Source organism: Dicentrarchus labrax, unplaced genomic scaffold, assembly GCF_905237075.1.
Source record: "Dicentrarchus labrax unplaced genomic scaffold, dlabrax2021, whole genome shotgun sequence".
Classification (NCBI taxonomy): domain Eukaryota; kingdom Metazoa; phylum Chordata; class Actinopteri; family Moronidae; genus Dicentrarchus; species Dicentrarchus labrax.
This window is the reverse complement of record NW_026136724.1, coordinates 11,708,193-11,728,024: the sequence shown is the minus strand read 5'-3', so window position 1 is coordinate 11,728,024 and position 19,832 is coordinate 11,708,193. Positions and strand designations below refer to the sequence as shown.

The window sequence follows — 19,832 nt, the reverse complement described above, 5'->3', positions numbered from 1 at the left end:
CTCAGTCCCTCCCTCCTTGTAGTTTTGTCTTGGATCTATATTATAAATACTCATTTATGTACTATAGTGTAGCCTATATAGTCTATAGAATAGTGTCACCTTCATGATCAAAGTGAAAAGTAACAATGTGTTTATTTGGAAGCATTTACTCTTTTTGAAGTTTATATTTTGACTTAAAGAGACATTTGTGTTTGTTAAGTTAAAATAATTAAAGCTAAGATAATTGACACTCGGTTTAATGGTTAATATTTAATATTTATTTTTATTCAAAAAGAGCTCAGGGCCCTGAGGGTAGGAGTGCTACAGTCTAGTTTACACTATTTAGTTGTGAACAAATATGACAAAAAAAGTAAAACAATAATTATCCTGTAGATTTTGAGAATTTTAGTTGCATCAGAAAGAACAGAAAATTAATATGTATTTCAATTTCTTACTGTTTCAATAATGTTGTGAATATATAATATAATATGAGACATACATATTGGTATAGTATTTATTAAGTTCTTTGACATTTTTCTATTGGCACATAGTAGTCCACGTAGTATTACTAATGTGTGTGTGTGTATGTGTGTGTGTGTGTGTGTGTCTGTAAGCAGGCAAACAGTAGACACGGTAAGCAGATTTCACTGTAGCATCCTGGCCTGAGGGGCGGTACTCTGAGAGGGCAGTCAGAGTGATCTGCATCACATTTCAGACCCAGACACACTTTGACCGAGGCACACACTCACGCATACTCACAGATGCATAATGTATGCTGGAACACACACATCATTGTGCAACAGTGCTTATGCCTCGTCAGTATAATGCCTGAGAAGCACTCATCCACCCACCCACAACCAATAAGGTAACTGTTATTACAGCCAGAGAGAATATTCTTTTACACATTCACACACATATAAACACACATACTCACGCCTCTCATCTCTTGCTAGAAAAGCCTGAGGTGATCTACCTTTAAAGTGAAACACCACATTCAATCTGTTATGCTGAAATCTATAGGCTAAAGTACAGTATGTTGCAAATTTAATGTACTTCAGACCTTGTTGTACCGCAGGAACTCTCCATAAACTCACAGATCTCAAACGAGAGGGGGTCCTCCAGCTGTTCTTAGAACTATGGAAAGTCCTTTGGTCCAAAAGCGCCTATTGTGAGCAGTTTTCACTGGAACTATTTCTACAGTGGAAAGAAAGTCCAATGAAATATTATTAACTTGGATTAAATTTTTTTCTTCTGGAAAGGATATGTGGCTGTTTTAAAGGCAATTTGTTAATCTTGAGAGCACCATAAACAAAATGTCTTTTACTTCCATTTTATTGGCTCAAAACCTTAGCCAGTATAACTAAAAACCATCTGCATGCATAGATACCACAAGAGGAGTGTCAGAAAAAAAATCTGTACTGGCTCAGTCACTGAATTTTTTCCCCCACCAACACACTAAATACACAGCAGCTTGTTTGATTTATGCAAGAGCTCTTCCAAATTGTCCTGTGAGATTATGGCTGAAAGAGCACGCAATGAGCCAGATGTTTTCTTAATGGAATGCATAGCACAGGTGATTCATGGTTGATGTATCGTAATGCAGAGGGCGGCAGCCTCAGATCACTTTGGATTGGCATAATTTGCAGGCACAAATGTTAGAAGTGTCTGACAAGAAAGAGGTCCTCTTAGTTTTGGTGGGCGTGAGTTCATTTTTTATCATCATTTTAATTAAGGAATATTAACACTTAATGTGTGTCTACTTCTTTAAAATAAGGTATGAGCACCTTGTCAGTTTCAGTTGCTTGAGCACCACAGACAAAATTATTGAAACATGATTTGCATGGCTTTATATAGAGGGAAGTGCAGTCTTGGTGTATTTAAGTATAATTTCAAGTTGCTTGACTATTTCCATTTTCTGTTACTTTATACTTCTACTGCACTATATTTCAAGGGAAATATGGTACTTTGAACTATACTATTGTACATTTATCTGTTTTCAAATTACGATTCTACATACAAAACATATGATCTGTTTCTAAAATACTGTATAAGGCATTGTTATAGATATGAGGCAATTCAAATGAACATGAGAGTATCACTGTGTTACCACATGCTTTAATATTAAATTTCCAATAATATAACATTGACAGGGGTCATTCTGCATAAGAGTGTCAGTTCATCTTGTTGGTAACACTGGTAAAAAAAAATTGTAATGGAGGACTTTTTGCTTTATGCTTTTACTTAGGTAAATGATCTGAATACTTTGTCCCCCCAGGGTAAGTGAGAAAATACTGCATGATATGATGAACCAAGCCTTTAAAATGGATTCTTGATACAATATTGCCTTTTTAAAACTGCAATTGTAAGCTGAAATTACTTCAGATGAGCTGAAAACGTTTCCAGAGCCTGTGAGCACACCGAGCCACCGATAATGCATTGAGGAGCATCAAAAATGCATTGGTCTCAGCAGGAAAAACCACCCAGATCTCAATGCCACTAGAGTACAGTCTCTTTCTCTCTGAAGAACCCGAGTAATACTTTACCTTTGAAGAGCAATAAATGTGAGCTGTATCACAAATCACACGGATCCCATAGTCTGCGTGTTATTTAGTTATTTATGCCTCATGGAGAAATGGCTCTCCATTCCTTCCAAGCAGCACTTATTAGTGTCACATATGGAAGATTTCTCCCCTCAGGTTGTCATGCCAATGTGGAAGTGCAGTATGAGTTTTTAAATATGTTTGACTGGAAGGGAAACAGAACTCTGCAGACTGTGTAGAGGAATGTGTGTGCGAGATGTTGATCATAGTGTGTTAATGCAAAGTCTATTGGTGCATACATATTTCTGTACCCAGCATCGCTGCTTATTACATTACAATACAAGTCACGCCTCTGTGATCTACTTATGCAGTTATGAGAGATGAAGTGAGTGTGTCCTTGTGTCCAGAAGCATACAGTATGTGTGGGTTCATATAGTGCGCGTACCTTTATGTGGTTGCGGTATGGTCCGTGTCTGCACCATACGTGTTGAAAGACATACTATCCACAAGGGGCTTTCAGCAACTTCCAGGGAATCTGCGCAAAGTGAGAGAGAAATCGAGGGTTAGCAGTAGAGGATTCCCAGACATGAAAGCTTGCCGTAATGGAGATAATAGGCTCTGGATCGACGAGTGGAGGCCAGTAAATTAATGGGCCCTCCTTGACACAAAGTCCATTTGTTATTTTTGAAGCGTTGTGACAGTTAATTACTGAGGGTTGGCTTCAGTGGACCACTCCACTTAGGCCGCCTCAGAGAAGAAAAACATTTCCTGGTGTGTTGGGAGACAGAGAGGACAGCTTCAGATGGTGTGGTTTAAGTGCGTGTGTGTAGGTTGGATGCTTTTACGCCTGAGTGTTCAATCTATAGGTGTATCCAGGCAACGAAAAATATTTCTAAACTGCTAATTTGCTTTGCTATATAGGTTTTGGAGGAAATTACTGATTTTTTTTTACCAATCCAGGAAGTGTCACATCTTATATTCTGCAGGGTGGGCTGGTTGATTAGGCAAAGCACAGGACTTTTAAACACAATGTAATTTGCATCCTGCATCCCACGTGCTGTTAAGTTTAGTCTAAAATACTTGGTTTTGGTTAACGAGAGTCCCCGTCTGCTGCTTCACGTCGGCATTGACTTTTTCCACATTTAACCAAGACCACAATTTTCCTTCATCTAAATTAAGTGCTTTGAGTTGGCTTAACATAACCATAAAGCATAAATCATGCTTAAGTTGCCAGTTGTAGATCTTGTAGGAACAATAGCTGAAATATACTGACAATAAACATTTTGGAGAGATGTTCGAAATGAAATCTTGCATTGGAAGTTTGCTGATGCATTCAATATAAACGTTTCCTCATTATGATTGCAAAAAAAAATATCGGGCAGCATTACGTCTCCTTTAAAACCTATTTATTAATGCAAAATATGTATTTATGAACCTAATCTGCAGAAGACAGGGAGACAAGTGTAGATCTACATTCCTGATGTACAGTTGCACAAGCAACAAAACTGTCAAGAAGTACTAAAAAGCACTTAAAACTCATGTTAGCCCGGTTCCAGATGGTCTGGTGTTGTGCTTATAGACAAATGTTTCCCCAGTTGGAAGAACAGCTGAGCCAATCAGAGCTTTATAGGCAGGATTAAGAATGAGGATGCCATCGTTAAGTCCCAGAGCCTGACTACATTAAGAAACGAAAATCATAATTACTTGACACAGCTATAGATGGTATTGTGAGCTGACTTATGGAACTAACAACTCTTTAATCAGCATACGTCTTCAACATGACAAGCATTAACTGTGCCATTTCTTTCTCAACTAAAAATGGTGAAAGTAGGATGAATATGTCATTCACTGCTGATTGGTCGCGGCAAAACAACGCCCATCGCCATGTAGGAAACAGCTGGCATAAACACAATATTAGACTGAATAATTAAGTGAAAACTAAATGGCATGCAGTCTAATTATCAGGCTACACAGATAACATATTATTAACATTATTTATCTATGCGATCTCCCTTATGACTGATTGAGCTCAGTAGTGGTTTTCATTAAAACCTGCATGTATTTTTACAATGCATAAAGCCTGGTTTCAGCCTTTAAAGAGTGTGTTTGAGAACCGTTAGCTGGCTACTGTCACATAAGATAGTGAGAACCTGCTACTCTCTGTCACAATATTCACTAATCTTCAAATGTAATTGTGCTGTCTGTTGGTTTCTTGGCTTTGATGTAGATACTTTAGAACACCACATGAACACAGACAACAGAAGAAAAAAAGTCCAAAATGTCCAAAACAAACTCTCATCTTTCTCTGTCGTTGTGCTCTACGCACAACAAGCTCGTGATTTAATGATAAAATGTTACCTGTTAATTATTCTTACAATTGTCAACTAAATGTATCAGGTGCCATACCTAGAAAATATCTCTGTGCGGTCTTGCAGCACACTAAAGTCCAACTCTTAAAAAATTTGTATTCATCTCCTGACTCGGTCCCCCTTTTTTCGTAAAAATAATCACAAAGTAGTAATTTGTATTCCGGTTGAGAAATACTTTCCAAAGAATACCAATTAGTTGTAGTTTTTTTTTTATTGTGACTAAAGGCACTGAAGAAGGTTATCTCTGCTTAGGCATACAGACCCAGTTTGTTTGTGTGTGTGTATGTGTGTGTGTGTGTGTGTGTGTGTGTGTGTGTGTGTGTGTGTGTGTGTGTGTGTCATTGGAGTAGTTACTCTAGTCTTTCTGGCAGCTTTACTGTTGAGTTGGCATTTGGGCCAATAAAAGAAGCACAGAAGTTTTAGTTTGGTACAAAAAAATCAGTTTAACTGGAGATTGAGATCCAGAAGGGAACATTTTGTTCATTTAGTAAAAAGTATGCACATTACTTTTTGATTAAGACCTTAGTCTGAAAATATTTCTCCTTGTTGTTAACTTATTCTAGCACCTGTAAAGTTTTCATTCAATAGACCAACTTAAAACCAAACAACAGTCCCCATTCTTTGAGTTTTTATATTGAAATATTTTCATGCCTCACATCAGTTTGTGAGAGTAGGTGTCACATTTTTGAAATGGCAGACATCTTATTTCAGTAAAACAATCCAAACGTCAAACTAAAGTGAAAGACACAGATCTTGTCAAATAGATACTGTAACAGCCTCCTACTCTGTATTCACTGACAGTGGAAAACTCTCAGTGGAACCAACCTGCTGGTAAAGCCTCCAGAAAGTGCTGCAGCTGAAACTTGTGTGCATTATCTGCATAGCCCCTAACAGATTACATTTAAATTACATTGCATTTATTGAGCTGACACTTTTTTTTCCCAAAGCGACTTAAAATAAATGCATTCAATCTTGTGGATACAACCGAAAAGAAGCAAGAATCATGTGAGTGTCAACTTCATAAAATAAGCTGAAGTACTTCAAGTGCTACATTTAGAAACAATGAGCGGTAGAGAAAGCCTTTTTTTAGATTAGATTTAGATTTAGATCATAACTACTCTTTTTAAATACCGAATAATGAGTATTGACAGGGTTAGGTGATTTGTTTAAACCCAAAATGTACAGCAAAATAATAAAAAGTATATATGATTACACTTTCAGGATCAGGATGTAGAGCGGATCGACCACTAATCAGATGGTTAGCGGTTTGATTCTTGGCTCCTCCTACTGCATGTTGAACTGTCTTTTAGCAAGATACTGAACCCCGAATTGCTCCCGATGCTGTGTGTGTCATAAGCGTGTGAATGGGTGAATGGGTGAATGGGTGAATGTGGCATTTACTGGACATTGCTTTGAGTGGTCGACTAGACTAGAAAGGCGCTATACAAATGGAATCCATTTACCATTTACTTTCTAAAATGAAGAGCGTATTTCTTTTTTCTACAAACACTGCAATAGAAAATCCATGGAGAAAAAAATATTATAAAAATATATATATTATATATATATATATATATATATATATATATATATATATATATATAAAGGTATATCCATAATCCCTTTTGTCCAGAAACAAGGAAGTAACATCTTTTTATTTGCTCAAACATATAAGAAATATATGAGGAAAGACATATAGAATTTCATCACTTTTAAAGGTCCAGTGTGTAACATTTAGGAGGATCTATTGGCAGAAATTAAATATAATATGCATAGGTATGTTTTCATTTGTGTATAATCACCTAAATATAGGAATTGTTGTGTTTTTGTTAGAATTAGAATGAGTTGCTTATAACTACAGCCACTGTCGCCTTCCATGGAGTCCGCCATGTTGAACAGCAATGTTTCTGCAGTGGTTGACTCTAGATAGGACTGTTTGCGGGAGGGAGAAGCGAGCAATCTGCAACTACACCTCGAGATGTCACTGCATACTGGTCCTTTAAAGGTGCATCTAATAATGAGAAGAAAAATCAGAATGGGATGAAATAGAAATGTGGTATAGAGATTAATAAGAAGTTTGAAATCACTCATTTTACCTTTTACCGACACTGTCACAATATTTTTTTCACATTTCATAACTGAAACTGTCAATTGATCAGCTAGTCAGTATTTTGGTAATTCAGTCATTTTTTCAAGCAGAAATACCAAACACCCTCAATTCATGAAGACATAAATGCCCATAATTTGCCCTCTCCTCCTGCTCTCTTCCTAATATAAGGAAAGACAGACCGAATATGAATAGCCCTGGAACCATTATACACAAACAAAAAGCAAATGGGAGCACTTGAGAGAAATAGATTGGTATCTGTGTACAAGCTTGGAGAAAATCCAGCAAAATTATATTTATGTTCTATTTATTGTCTGGAATAACAGACAGTTGCCTGTGTTTTGCCTGAGGCATGTATGTGTGTGTGACTGAGAGATAGCTCCACTGAGATGTACAGCGTGGAACAGAGAGAGAGGTAGAAAACGAGAGATCAAAACCAGAAAGAAAATATTTCTCGAACTATACTCAGTTTGAGTGAAAGCATGAGAAAATCTGAGAAAGAGAATCTGAAGAGGGAGGAAGTAAAAATGAAAGAGAGAGGAAGAGTTGTGGGCAGAATTAGGGAGGGGAAATCCACTCATTATTCAGCAGGCCCTTCAGATCTCAAACACTGTCAAGCCCCCTCTGTGTTGAAAGAGGATAAAACAGGAGAAAATAAATTTGGGAATAAGATCATGCCTGAATTCATTTGAAAGCCATTCTGCCCCCCTGCCAATCAATAAAGTGCTGCTTTACACAGCACTGATAAGCTCTTAACTATGTGACTCTGGCAAAACTTATGTTGACAACATAGGTTATCCACACGGTGGGCAATGATGCCTTATGCTATTATTTTCCAGTCAAACACATGAAGCTGCTATAAAAAGCTGCTTAAGGAAGCTTAGAAACTTCAAATGTTCTCTGTTGAAAGTGTCCAATACATCCTTTATTAATAAATAAATGACTGAATAGGCAAATGACTCCCAAAGTGGCATATATGAGTACCAGCGACAGTTGTACCAGACGATACGATGTAAAACCGTTTTACAATGTAGGGTTAGGCAACAACACTGCTTGGTTAGGATTAGGAGAGTTATGTAATTTAGTTAATGTATGTTATGTAATTTACCTTTAATTTAACAAAAATTATGAGTTAAAATAAGTCAACGTTGACTTTTGGTTTCACACAGGATGGTAAATGGACCTGTACTTGTATAGCGCCTTTCTAGTCTTCCGACCACTCAAAGCGCTTTTACACTACGTGCCACATTCACCCTTTCACACACATTCACTCAGGGATGGCAAAGTCCATCGAACAGAAACTAACATTCATACACATTCACACACCGATGCACGGCATCGGGAGCAATTCGGGGTTCAGTATCTTGCTCAAGGATACTTCGACATGTGGCACCAGGAGCTGGGGATCGAACCCACAACCTTCCGATTAAGGAACGACCCGCTTTGCCTCTGAGCCACAGCCGCCCTGTGAAGGATGTGAACAGCAGTCTCCTGGGTGGAAGTCTAGGTGTGTTTGATGGTGTGTTTCCCCACGCAGACTTTAACACTCTTTACACTACCTCACCTGGCTTCCTCCTTTGCTCCTGTCATAAAATTACTGGCTTACTCTGGCCACTAGAGGTTACAGCCTCAATACAATAAATGTAAACATAAGTTGTAATAAGATTCTTGCCCGGACAATGTATACAGCCATTTTTCTGGTAAGGACGGGCTGCCTTTATTGAATCAGTTATAATATTAACTATGATCTGTTGGTTTAATCTCAACAAAAAACCTACAGAGAAATAACTGTAAAAGTATGCTTAATTGGTGTAAATTAGTTAGAACAACTTCATTGACCACTCTCAGTAAGCCAAGTTGCTCCTCCAATTGCTCCCAAATTGCTCCCACAGGACTCCAAAGTTGCACATAAAGCTCAAGAAAGCGACTAGACAAGGCGACTCAGTGTTATTCTAGCTAACATTCAGGAATTGTTCTGGGTTTCATTCAAATTTGGAGGGGGTGTTAGCTACTGCAGCTTCACTGTGCAGACCAGGACTACTGCAGTGATGTGTGCAGTCACTGGGGATGACATTAATCTGGCTGTTTATGGTCAGCAAATAGTTTTACAAATGTTTTCTACATGTGTTATACACATATAATACAGAATATGTGACTTCAGTGATGAGGGCAATGATCGTAATGATGAGGGTGAACGTTCATTTTCCATCACGGTCTCAACAAAAAGTTCCTGGCTATCAGCACCATGCTACTCTCTTCTCCTCTTCCTCCACTCTTCTATCTCTCTGGCCACCTCTCATAGATAAAACCTGTCTCCTTGAGGTTTGCACACCAATCAATGAATTTAATGACAACCTGTGCCTGTGACACCATCTAGTGTATAACTGCTGTGTTGTGTGTGGGCCATATGGGAAGAGGTAGTAGTGCCTACATTTCTGTAGAAAGGTTACTTTTGTCTAGTGGAAATGAACCTTTTTTAAAGGGCACAGTATGTTAGTTATGGTGTGGGCGGCTCTAATTATATGGCATTATTTTCTTCACATTAACTTTAAAGGGGACCTGTTATTCCCATTTCTTGCTCTATGCTCTTAGTCTGAAACTCCACTAGATTAGCTTTGCATGGTTTACTCTACAAAAACCCCAGTTTGTCCTCTATCTGCACCCCTAGATAACCATATAAAGGAATCTGTGATGAGCCGAAGTTGAAGTTGAAGTTGTCATGTAAAATAAAAAAAAGAGATGTTGGAAACAATGAGGATTCACAGCAGTCTGAATTCTTATTATTATTATTATTATTATTATTATTATTATTATTATTATTATTATTATTATTATTATCTCATTATTTCACACTTTGGACTCATTTAATATCAATATCCAACATTATAACATTATGTAGAAATAGCATAATAGGACCCCTTTCAGATTTCAATATTTGATGGCACCTTGGTAGCTCACCTAGTAGAGCTGGCGCCCCATGTACCAATACTGAGTCTTGCTGTTGCGACCACAGGTTCGACTCCAACCTATGCCCTTTGCTGCGTGTCATCCGCTTTCTCTCTTCCCCCTTTCCTGTCACTCTACAGCTGTAGCTATTGATTAAAGGTGAAAAAGAACTGAATATTTATAAAGTTGAGGCAATTTATGGAGACCAGGCTTCCAGCAGCTCTGTTCACTGTGAGACACAGGGAGTTGTAAACACATGGAGATGTAAATGCCTTCTGTCTCTCTTCTGTCTGTTGTGGACAAATCAATTCTTAACATCTTGACTGGGGATCAATAAAAGAAACATGATTCTGCTTTTGACAGTGTAACAGATTGGCCGCTGTTGTGCTCCATGTCTGGCAGAAACGGAGAAAACTGCTTCCTTTTCAACCTTCCAAAGCTCAACTTTTAAACTAGCTGTTGTAGCCTCAGATGAGTTAAAAAAAATGGTTTTATAGGACTGTTTAGGTAAAATAATAAGTTTCTGTCCAAGCCGCTTGTGCACCAGTGTGTGAGTTGAATGTTAGTAGGGAGCACCAAGGCTGTCAACACCAGGGAAAGCTTCCAGGCTAAACTACAAGAAGGCTGTGGAGCAGTAACTCTCAACTGACTGGAGAGCATTGAGTGATTTTACAGGACGCAGCAGTGTGTGCAGCACCAGCACCATGGAGAGCTCCTCTCCTCAGAGTGCAAGCACTTGCCTGCTGTTCCGTACGGCGTCTCAGGACACTGACTTTAAAACAGCAGCAACCCAACTTTTCCGCAGCATCACTTGGTTTCAGCATTTCTGTCTTAGATGTTAAATTATTATCCAGGGACAGGTGATGCATCAGCCCTTTTTGGCAAAGCAAAGCCGCATTTTACCCATTCACAAAGTGCAGTTCTTCCTCTCTTGTCAGCTGGAGCTGTTAGGAACTTAACCCCTTGCTTGAGGGCAAGTCTAATAGCTGCTGAGCGAAAAGGAGAGCTCATTTACTTTGCTCACCCAGTTTTCCTAAAATTACTCTGGGGATTCAAACCTGCAACCCTCTGTGCACAAGCTTGCTTTTGAGCTTAAGGCTATTGTTACCCTTCTGCTAAGGTATGAGTTATTAGACAACAGAGAAATACAACTGGGAAATAAGAATCATACAAAAAAATTACCCATTGTGCTGTGCAATAGAAATGATGGTAGTGTGTTCACTGAAGCTTTTCTTATATATATTTTTGCACCTCAGTATTTGAGCCTTACTTCAGTTTAAATGCAGCATGTTGAAAACAAGCACCGTATGATATTTGTATCTGGTCCTCATAAGCTTAGCTGTACCTAAATAATCAAATAAGTGAGAATGATCTGTACTTGATCATTGAATGTAAAGTTGCCCTGGAGTGTCAGTAACGGGGGTTAGTCATTCGACTAAATCTTAAACTCTCATGCCAATTTTGCATGCACTTTTGTGATTAGGTTCATTTTGTCCCTTCTCATCTATTGTTAAGTTGCACAAAGAGCCAGGATTCAATAATGAATCATGAGGTAAAAAATAACAAGCTTTATCCTGGACTGCACAAAGAAATGGAATGAAAAAAAACAGATGAAACGTTATTGAGAATATGGTTCAATGTCTGAATTGTAAATCTAAAACTGTTTACAGTTTAAATCATGAAAAGTCCTGCTGTTTTGGCAACCACATGGATTACTTTTGATACTTTAAGAAAAAGTCTGAATCTGATTATTATTATGATTATTTCCCAAAAAGCGGTACCTTTTTTCTATGGTTTCTTAACAGATTTATGGACACAAAATCTGGATGGCATAATGTCAGTTCAACTGTCTTTTCACTGGTAATTCTGCAGTTAAGCAGTCCTCGGGGGTTTCTTTGGACCTGCAATCAAGAGCCTTTGCAATGACCTCCTCAGGGTTCATACATGTTTGGAGGTCAAACTCAAAAAGAGCTGCCTAATTATTCCAACAAAGGAACAAGTTAACACTGATTGTAGTCTCGCCACAAATTAAGCCCAGTCTTAATTGGTAATCTCCCAGACAGGCAGGATCCTGCTCTACTTCTTCTTTTACTTAACTTTTATCTGTTGGGAAGGTGCTTTCTTCCCCACAGTAATTTCCTTTGTTAAAGTAGAACTAATCAGAATCACATCGTCCAGTTAATTTTGGTTAAATTTTTAAATCTTTACACAATAGTCTGTCAGAATCAAAGAGTTTTGCCTTGTGAACCAGTGATTTTATATCTGACAGACAGTCGGATGGGTGTACGGATAAAGCTAATCCATAACTCATGGGAGTTGACGTATAGCTATAGCTATAATCTGTACACTTCAGTGTTGGGTTCGTTTTTCTGTATTTCCTGAACCAACACACATACATTCAAACACACATATTCATGTACACACAGATGCACACACACTCTTAGCCATTTGTTAAAGTGATTCATGAATAGCAGTATTGGGAACTGATGACTCGTAGCAGCCCCGATGTCATCCAAGGATCCTCCTTTTCCTTATTCACAGCTTTACACCCTACACACACACACACACACACACACACACACACACACACACACACACACACACACACACACACACACACACACACACACACACAGGCCAAACCATTCATATCCACCCCCATGTTATCCATTTTCATTTGCAGAATTTATACCCTGCACCGTAGCTCTTGGCCTCCTGCTTTAAATCCATAAGTTGATTCACAGCTGATGCAACCCGGTATTGCTGTTGTTTTCTTCCTATGATTGGTGGTTTACAGGTTTATTACTGGGGTTTGACATATCTTTCTGTGGGTCAGTGGGCTTATTACTGGAAACACTGTAAATCCTCACTATGATTGACAGAGGATCATGACCACACTCGCTACAGTCTACCTATGGATGTAGTGTATGTCCAAACTGCGTAGAGATGTAAATACAATGCTGTAGAGGAGTGAATGAATGAGTTTGGATGGTCTTTTTCATTAAATACAAAGATTTACATAATAACTTTCTTATCTATTTGGAAAAATGCATGGGTGTTGAGGTGTAATTTAAAAGAATAGTTTGACATTTTGGGAAATATGCTTATTTGGTTTCTTGCTGAGAATTAGAGGTCGATATCACTCACATATCTGTTTTCTAGAGCCAGGAGGGGATTAGCTTAGCATACAAAGCTGAAATCAGGGGGAATAAGTTAGTAGCCTGGCTCTCTACAACCGGCGGCATCCTACAGCTCACAAATTTACACATTTGTTTCATATGTACTTAAACCGAAAATGTAATAACAACAAGTTCTTCGGTGTTATGTGCTGTAAATATTTCCTGGCAAACAGCAGCTGGGTGCAGTGACTTCCCGGAGTCTCTGCTGGTTGCCTGCAACCTCACAGAAATGACAAGACCCCAGACAAGCTAAGCTAATCACCTCCTGGCTATAGCTCCAGAGCTTGTGCACAGTCATGAGAGTAGTATCACTCTTCCCTTCTCACTCTCAGAAAGAACACAGGAAGGCGTGTTTTCCAAAATGTCAAACTATTCCTGAAAAGTATATCAGTAGAATAGTACTGGTAGGCCATGCTCCGGGGTCATGGAAGCACAAACTCGGGTGTAAGAAAAGTTAGGGAGCCCAAAAGGAAGGATGTTCTGCTAACTTCATTGGTGCTGTGATCTCTGTGGGGATTTGCAGAGTGTGATCTGATAAATTCAAATATTCTAGGATCTTGTTTGTGAGTCCGAGTAAGACGAAGCATGAGATCGAATGGCAAATTGATTCAGACTGTTGTGGTGAGGAGTGAGCTGAGCCTGGAGGTGAAAGTCTCAATTTACCTGTCGATCTGAGTTTCATCCCTCACCTTCCGTCATGAGCTTTGGGGTGGTGACCAAAAGAACGAGATATTGAAGATGTCAGAATGAATTTTCTTCGGGGTGTCTGTGCTCATCCCCGGGGACTGGGTGAGATATCTGGAAGGACCCCGGAGCAGAACTGCTACTTCTTTGCATCAAAAGGAGCCAAATGAGGTGGTGCTGGTGTCTGATCAGGATGCCACCTCTCTTTGGAGAAGGGATTACATATCCAATCTGGCCTGCAAATGCCTCAGGATCCCCCCAGGATCTACTTTAGCCACAGTCAAGAGTTGTAGTAACATGGTGTCAAGTTATTGCGCTAGCCCCAATGCTGCACTGCAGGTATCATCATTAACATTTACAAATTACAGATTGTTGTTCAATCTAGATATTTTTCTAGTTAAAAATCTAAATTTACATTTGAATTTAATTGTCATAACATACTGTAAGTTATCTAATGGGCCAGTTGGTTGAAGGCTACACATAAAGGAAGTGCAGTGAGTATAGTAGAGGTAATGAGTCAGGCAGCCCCGAGCTCCAGAAGGGGGGACCCATAAAGTCTGAGATTGATAGAGTTTTTTAATGTGTCCAGAGTCACATCTTGTTAAGGGCCCCTATAATTCCTACCAGTGCCTGTGGGATAGTATCACTTCCTCAAATCAAACTTCAGGTTTATGACAGTGGGAGAAGGGTCAGAAAAGGACATTATGGCGGGGTTGACTTAGAGGCAGATGTTGAAACACTGCAGCTGTCTAAAAATCTAGGAATTTTTTAATTATTAAAATATTTTAACACAAATTGTGGCTTCAAATGAGAGAGGTCTCTGGAATATAATCCACGTTTTACTTCATTAGCAGCCTAATATCCATATCCACACGTACGTATTTCAGAAGCAGCCACTGTAAATTTACAGTGATTATATATCTCTATCTTTAGTGGGTGAGACTGGGTTCAAAAGGTAACAGTGCACTGAACATAAAGTGGAGTACAAAACATGTGATGAGCAGGCACTAATCTCAAACAACCTGAGGTCTAGTATTTGCATTTGGGAATATGCAGTTTACTCTGAATGTATTTGTGTTTGTATGCCATAATACCACACACACACACACACACACACACACACACACACACACACACACACACACACACACACACACACACACACACACACACACACACACACACCCACACCCACACCCACACACACATAATAAAATGTCACTGGTAATGGTCTTTTTCAACTTCTTTGACTGTGACATTTAAAAATCTTTGGAAAGGCAAGGCCACTTGCCCCAGGGCGCCGCAGAGAACAGTGAAACCAGCCACACTATTGTTGGCAATTTTAATTGCTAATTTGATAGCGAGGGACAAGATTAGATTTGGGTTTTAATTTTGCAAAGGAAAGGAAAATCGGTTGGTGCATGTCCTCCCCAGCAAGGAATTCAGCTCTGCCATTCATTGTTGGTGGTATTCTGAGCTGCATTGACTGCGGCACAACAGTAAATGACTCAGCAGAACAGCGGGCATCCTGGGAGGGATGGAAAAGGGAGCTGTTATCCAGAAAGGAGCTACCATTCCAAACTTCTATCTTTTTCCCCTCCATTTGAATCAATATGAGTTGGACAGGGCAAAAGAGATTCAGGAGAAAGTGAAGATGAGAGCAACAAAACAACTGGAATAGAATTCTTACTTATTTGCGACACATCCTCAAGGAGTGTGGAGTTTCAACAAGAAAGAAAACACATGAAAGTTTTCCAGCAGACTCTGGTTTTCTTTGTTCTCCCCACGAGGCTCAGGACTTTTGTCTCTGTCTCCCTGTGAGTCAGCAGAGCCAACAAAGCACCAACCAGTCACCGACTCCATCAGATCGCAGGGGAAGGATGAAAATCGTTTTAACAAAACAGTTTTGAGCTCAGCCGGTCATCTCTTTTTCTGTCTGCTATGAGTCGAGCAAAGCCTCAATCTTCAAAATAATGAGTGTGAGTAGGGGGAATCGGCCATCCTAAATTAGGAGAAAGAGAGACTTAAAAGCCAAAAAAAGTCTAATAATAATGAGTATGAAATCATTTTAACAAATGGGACATTTCAAAAGCTGACATTTTAAAATAATCTGGCATTTAAAGGCTTGTTTTGCAACACATTTTGCACACAGCATATATTCATATATCATTTGGAAAAAAGGATTTAAAATAAAGAAGGCGTACAGTACTGATATCTTTAATCTTAACCTAAATCTAGCTCTAATGTGGTATAAAATGTGAAAGGTGTAAACATTTTGTCCTCACCCAAAGTGACCTTTTTTGAAGTATGTCTCAGCCAGCAACGAAAATGAAACATGAGCTGATGCCACACAACATGTCACACACATCAAAGACTGATTACTTGATAACGGAAACAGTGGTAATTAGAAGGGTTTCATAACAACCCGTAATGAGGAAACTATTTCGAAATCTCATCTCAAATATGAAATCAGAATGTTCCATCAGGAAAGACCAAACTGAATATTTAACCACTATCTGGGATCCTTTGAAGTAATCTAATTTTTGCGAAGAGCAGAATTGGCAGGCAGATTAATATCTTAAACTTGTAATATGTGGTTGCCAGATAAGCACCCACATTGCATGAAATATGAACACGTAAAAGCTCACGGGGAGCATGATGAATGTACAGTGTGGATATTATTTTTCCCCACCAACGTGTGCACAACTGTTCATTACGCTGAATTATTCTTTACTGTTGCTTGATTTATGAACACTTCTGACTATTTGGGATGTTGATGCCACATCTGCAAACCTGTGTATACCTGCAGTATATGTTCGTATAATTAAAGCACTACCAAGTAAGATGGCTACACTGATCAATACATGTATATTAACAATGGGTCAAATTACTACATTTAAAGTGAAAGTCGTTGCTTGTTGTGACAAACTCACTGGATTTATTACCTGATGTGGAAGTTCAGTTTTGGCATTTGGCTTTGGTCCATATTGAATACTTCTTTACTGGTGCATTTTCTATCTACTGGCGTGCCTGGTTGTGTTTCCTTCTGCCTGGTTGCCTCTCTATCTGCCTTCCTATCTTCATTTAACCTCTCTTGCCTTTTGTCGTTTTCAGTTTTGCCATTTTGGTTTTACCCACATTGGATACAGGAGAGAGTGGTGACTGACTTGCAACAAATGTTGCCGGCTGGACCTGAACCAAGGACATAATGTGGTTAACAGGGCGCCCACTTTGAAGTGTTTTAGCATCTTTCAGCTCATTGTTTTGGATTTATAGCCTGCAACATTACTGTTTTGGTTCAGTCTCACTCTTGAAAAGTTGATATGGTGAACCTGTCAGCAAAAAGTGATGAGCAACATTAGCAATAGCATTCATTTTGAGTTGTGTTTTCAGTACAATATTTGTGATGGAAATGTTGTACTTAATGAAGAGAGCAATATTCACTCTCCTTTTAGCTCTGTTTTGGTCTCCACCATCTCCTGAAGTAAATATCTGGCTCTTTAACTGCTAAATTCTCCACTATGTTACCCAGTTAGAGCTGTTAATTGTCTGCTGTATGGCGTTGGGCAGGTAGGTAATGTAGTTATTAGAGCTGTTTTCCTTGTTTGTTTACCAGCGATGGAATTGTGAAACCTCCTATTTCACCTAATTTGCTCCGACTAAGGGCAATATTGCTTTACTCAACAACATTAAAACTAAAGCATAGTGCTGTAACAGCAGGTCCCAGTACTGGAGCACTTCACCAGGTTCATTGATAATTATGTCACAATTAATGACTGCAGCTATATATAATCTCTCTCACTCATAAACAATAAAGAAAAAGAAGCATTTTAAGACAGGGATAACCTGAGGATGAAAGAAGGAGAAAGAAAGACACAACAAAGGGGGCAGGAACATTTATAGCACTGCTTTCTTTAAATATACTACAGTGGTGACCCTTCAGAAAGTAGGGGAGAGTGCAATGAGAAGACATATCTAGGTTTTACGAAGTCAGATACTTCAGCAAAGCCTCAGAGATTTTCCTTCAACAAAATTAGTGCATATCCGGCCCAATCAGCTGTGCAGAAAAAAAAAACACAACCCAGACTGGCAGAACAGGCACGGTGCTGCTGTTCAACATCCAGAGCAACAATGCCTCTGAAGCATTTTTCCTGGATCACTGGCACTTTATGAATAGCTAGGCATGGAAGCAGAACCTGAATTATTATAAGCAGAGAGAGAGAGCGAGAGAGTCTGAGAGGGTGAGGGAAGACACAGCGACAGGTGGACAGATTAAGACAGAAGAAAGATGGTGATAAAAAGAATGATAAAAGAGTTGCACTTGTCAAGAGTCGGGAAGATGGAGATAAAGAGTGACTGATTCATTTTGAGAGAAGATTACAGAACTATTCAATGTAGATCCAGACCTGACAGCTATGCAGGTTGAAAAATACTGCTTTGACTGGAAATGTATATCCCTAAACATAGATATACTAGCAGCAACACAGCAGCAATGTTGATCTTTTTTAACCTTGGCTTAAAAACCAGAGATATGGACCAAAAGACAGCAAGAGAGGTTTAATGAAACTAGGAAGGTAGATGATAGAAAATGCACCAGAAAAAAGAAGTGTAACCAAAAAACACAAAGATAAGAAAAACATCATCCATTTAGTGCCGATGCAAACACTTACTCCAATAAGTCCTCTGCTATTGATTTCACAGCCAGAGAGAATTTGTGTTCGATACGCAAGTTATTCAGCACAACCATTCACTGTGACCATCTCAGCCAGGGTAAATCCATTAAAGTTAAAAATCAAATCTCATTTAATTTTGCCAGGCCAACCCCCTCAGCAGGAATTCGTGTCAAAGAAAGTTAAAGGTTTTGAAAGGCCGAGAAGGGAAGGGAGGAATCAACAAAAGAATGGAGGGAGTTTGAGAGAAGGCAGAAGAGAAGTGTGAAAACAGCCTCTTTCAGACAGAACAGGTCAAATCTAAGCTTCGGTTTCCTGGTTTGTTAGTCACGAACAATCAGAATCTTTTCTTCAACGGAGTCTGAGTTATGACAATAAGACAATGAAGTGGCGTCTCATGAAGTCTATACATTAATCATTTAGTGAGGAGTATACATGCTGTGAATTATAACCTCAATCACCATGAATTTGTTTTTCATTCAGACAATATGAGATCATTTGCCAACTGTCACTGTTTCAACATATATATTGTAATTCTGACTTTTTTTAGATGCATTCTATCCCCCAAACTTATCAAATTCTTGTCTTTCCCTCTTGCATATGCTTTTAAGGGGGAAGTGAATAAACAATACCTTAATGTAGGCTACTTTTATTTTGAAGAATCAGAACTCACTCGATTATTGGAATCTGTATTTTTGCATGGAAACTTCTCGGACTGGAGCAGACTCAAACAGGGCAAGTTTGTTAAAAAGGAGCCTTAAAATGTTGAAAGCTACTGCATTTGTCGATAAAAAAGAAATAAATAAAATGAAGATAAAGCACACTCTTTAAAGCCACAAGGGCAAATCAGATCCCAATAAATGTGACTCTTTTAAAACAGCAAACAGAGGGCGGAGAGTTGTGATTTTTAAGCTTTTAATTTGAAATTGACGTTCAATGCACTGTGAAATCAGGGTGCAAACTACCGGGGAGCCGAAGGGACTTGACTCATCTTGATAAGACATGAGCTCCCCTGAAAAATGAAATGATTTGTAAAATAATTTCCCCATTGGGGATAACTTCAAAATATTGAGAATATGCTATTTTTGCCATGCATTTCTGTAATTTCTTGTGCATCTTTTTTATCATGGATCATGCATATAATTAGGCTGTTATGGATTTATGATTCATGCATGAGGGTGGTCTAAGTTAATAAAGGAACCAGCATGCTATCCTTGCCATCACCACTAAAGCGTAGTGCTGCAATATCATTAACCTGCCTGCTTTCTCTATCTCAACGCCAGTTACCATGTTTGGCCATGCTCTCGACTCTATATATAGACATATGGTAATGCTTGGTGTATTAATTATTACAATTC

General features: G+C 38.9%; 1 protein-coding gene across 5 annotated transcripts in view; it reads right to left on the bottom strand.

Annotated features, from left to right (window-relative positions):
- Positions 1-19,832, bottom strand: part of grm8a (glutamate receptor, metabotropic 8a) — a 444,440-nt gene that overhangs the window by 150,429 nt on the left and 274,179 nt on the right. For all 5 annotated transcript variants that reach the window (XR_007882612.1, XM_051393028.1, XM_051393027.1 and 2 more), the window contains exon 14: positions 2,965-3,054. Coding sequence is in view for 4 of the 5 variants with exons in the window: in XM_051393028.1 (XP_051248988.1) it covers positions 2,965-3,054 (90 nt within the window). In the remaining variant the exon portion in view is untranslated. The remainder of the gene's footprint in view (positions 1-2,964; positions 3,055-19,832) is intronic.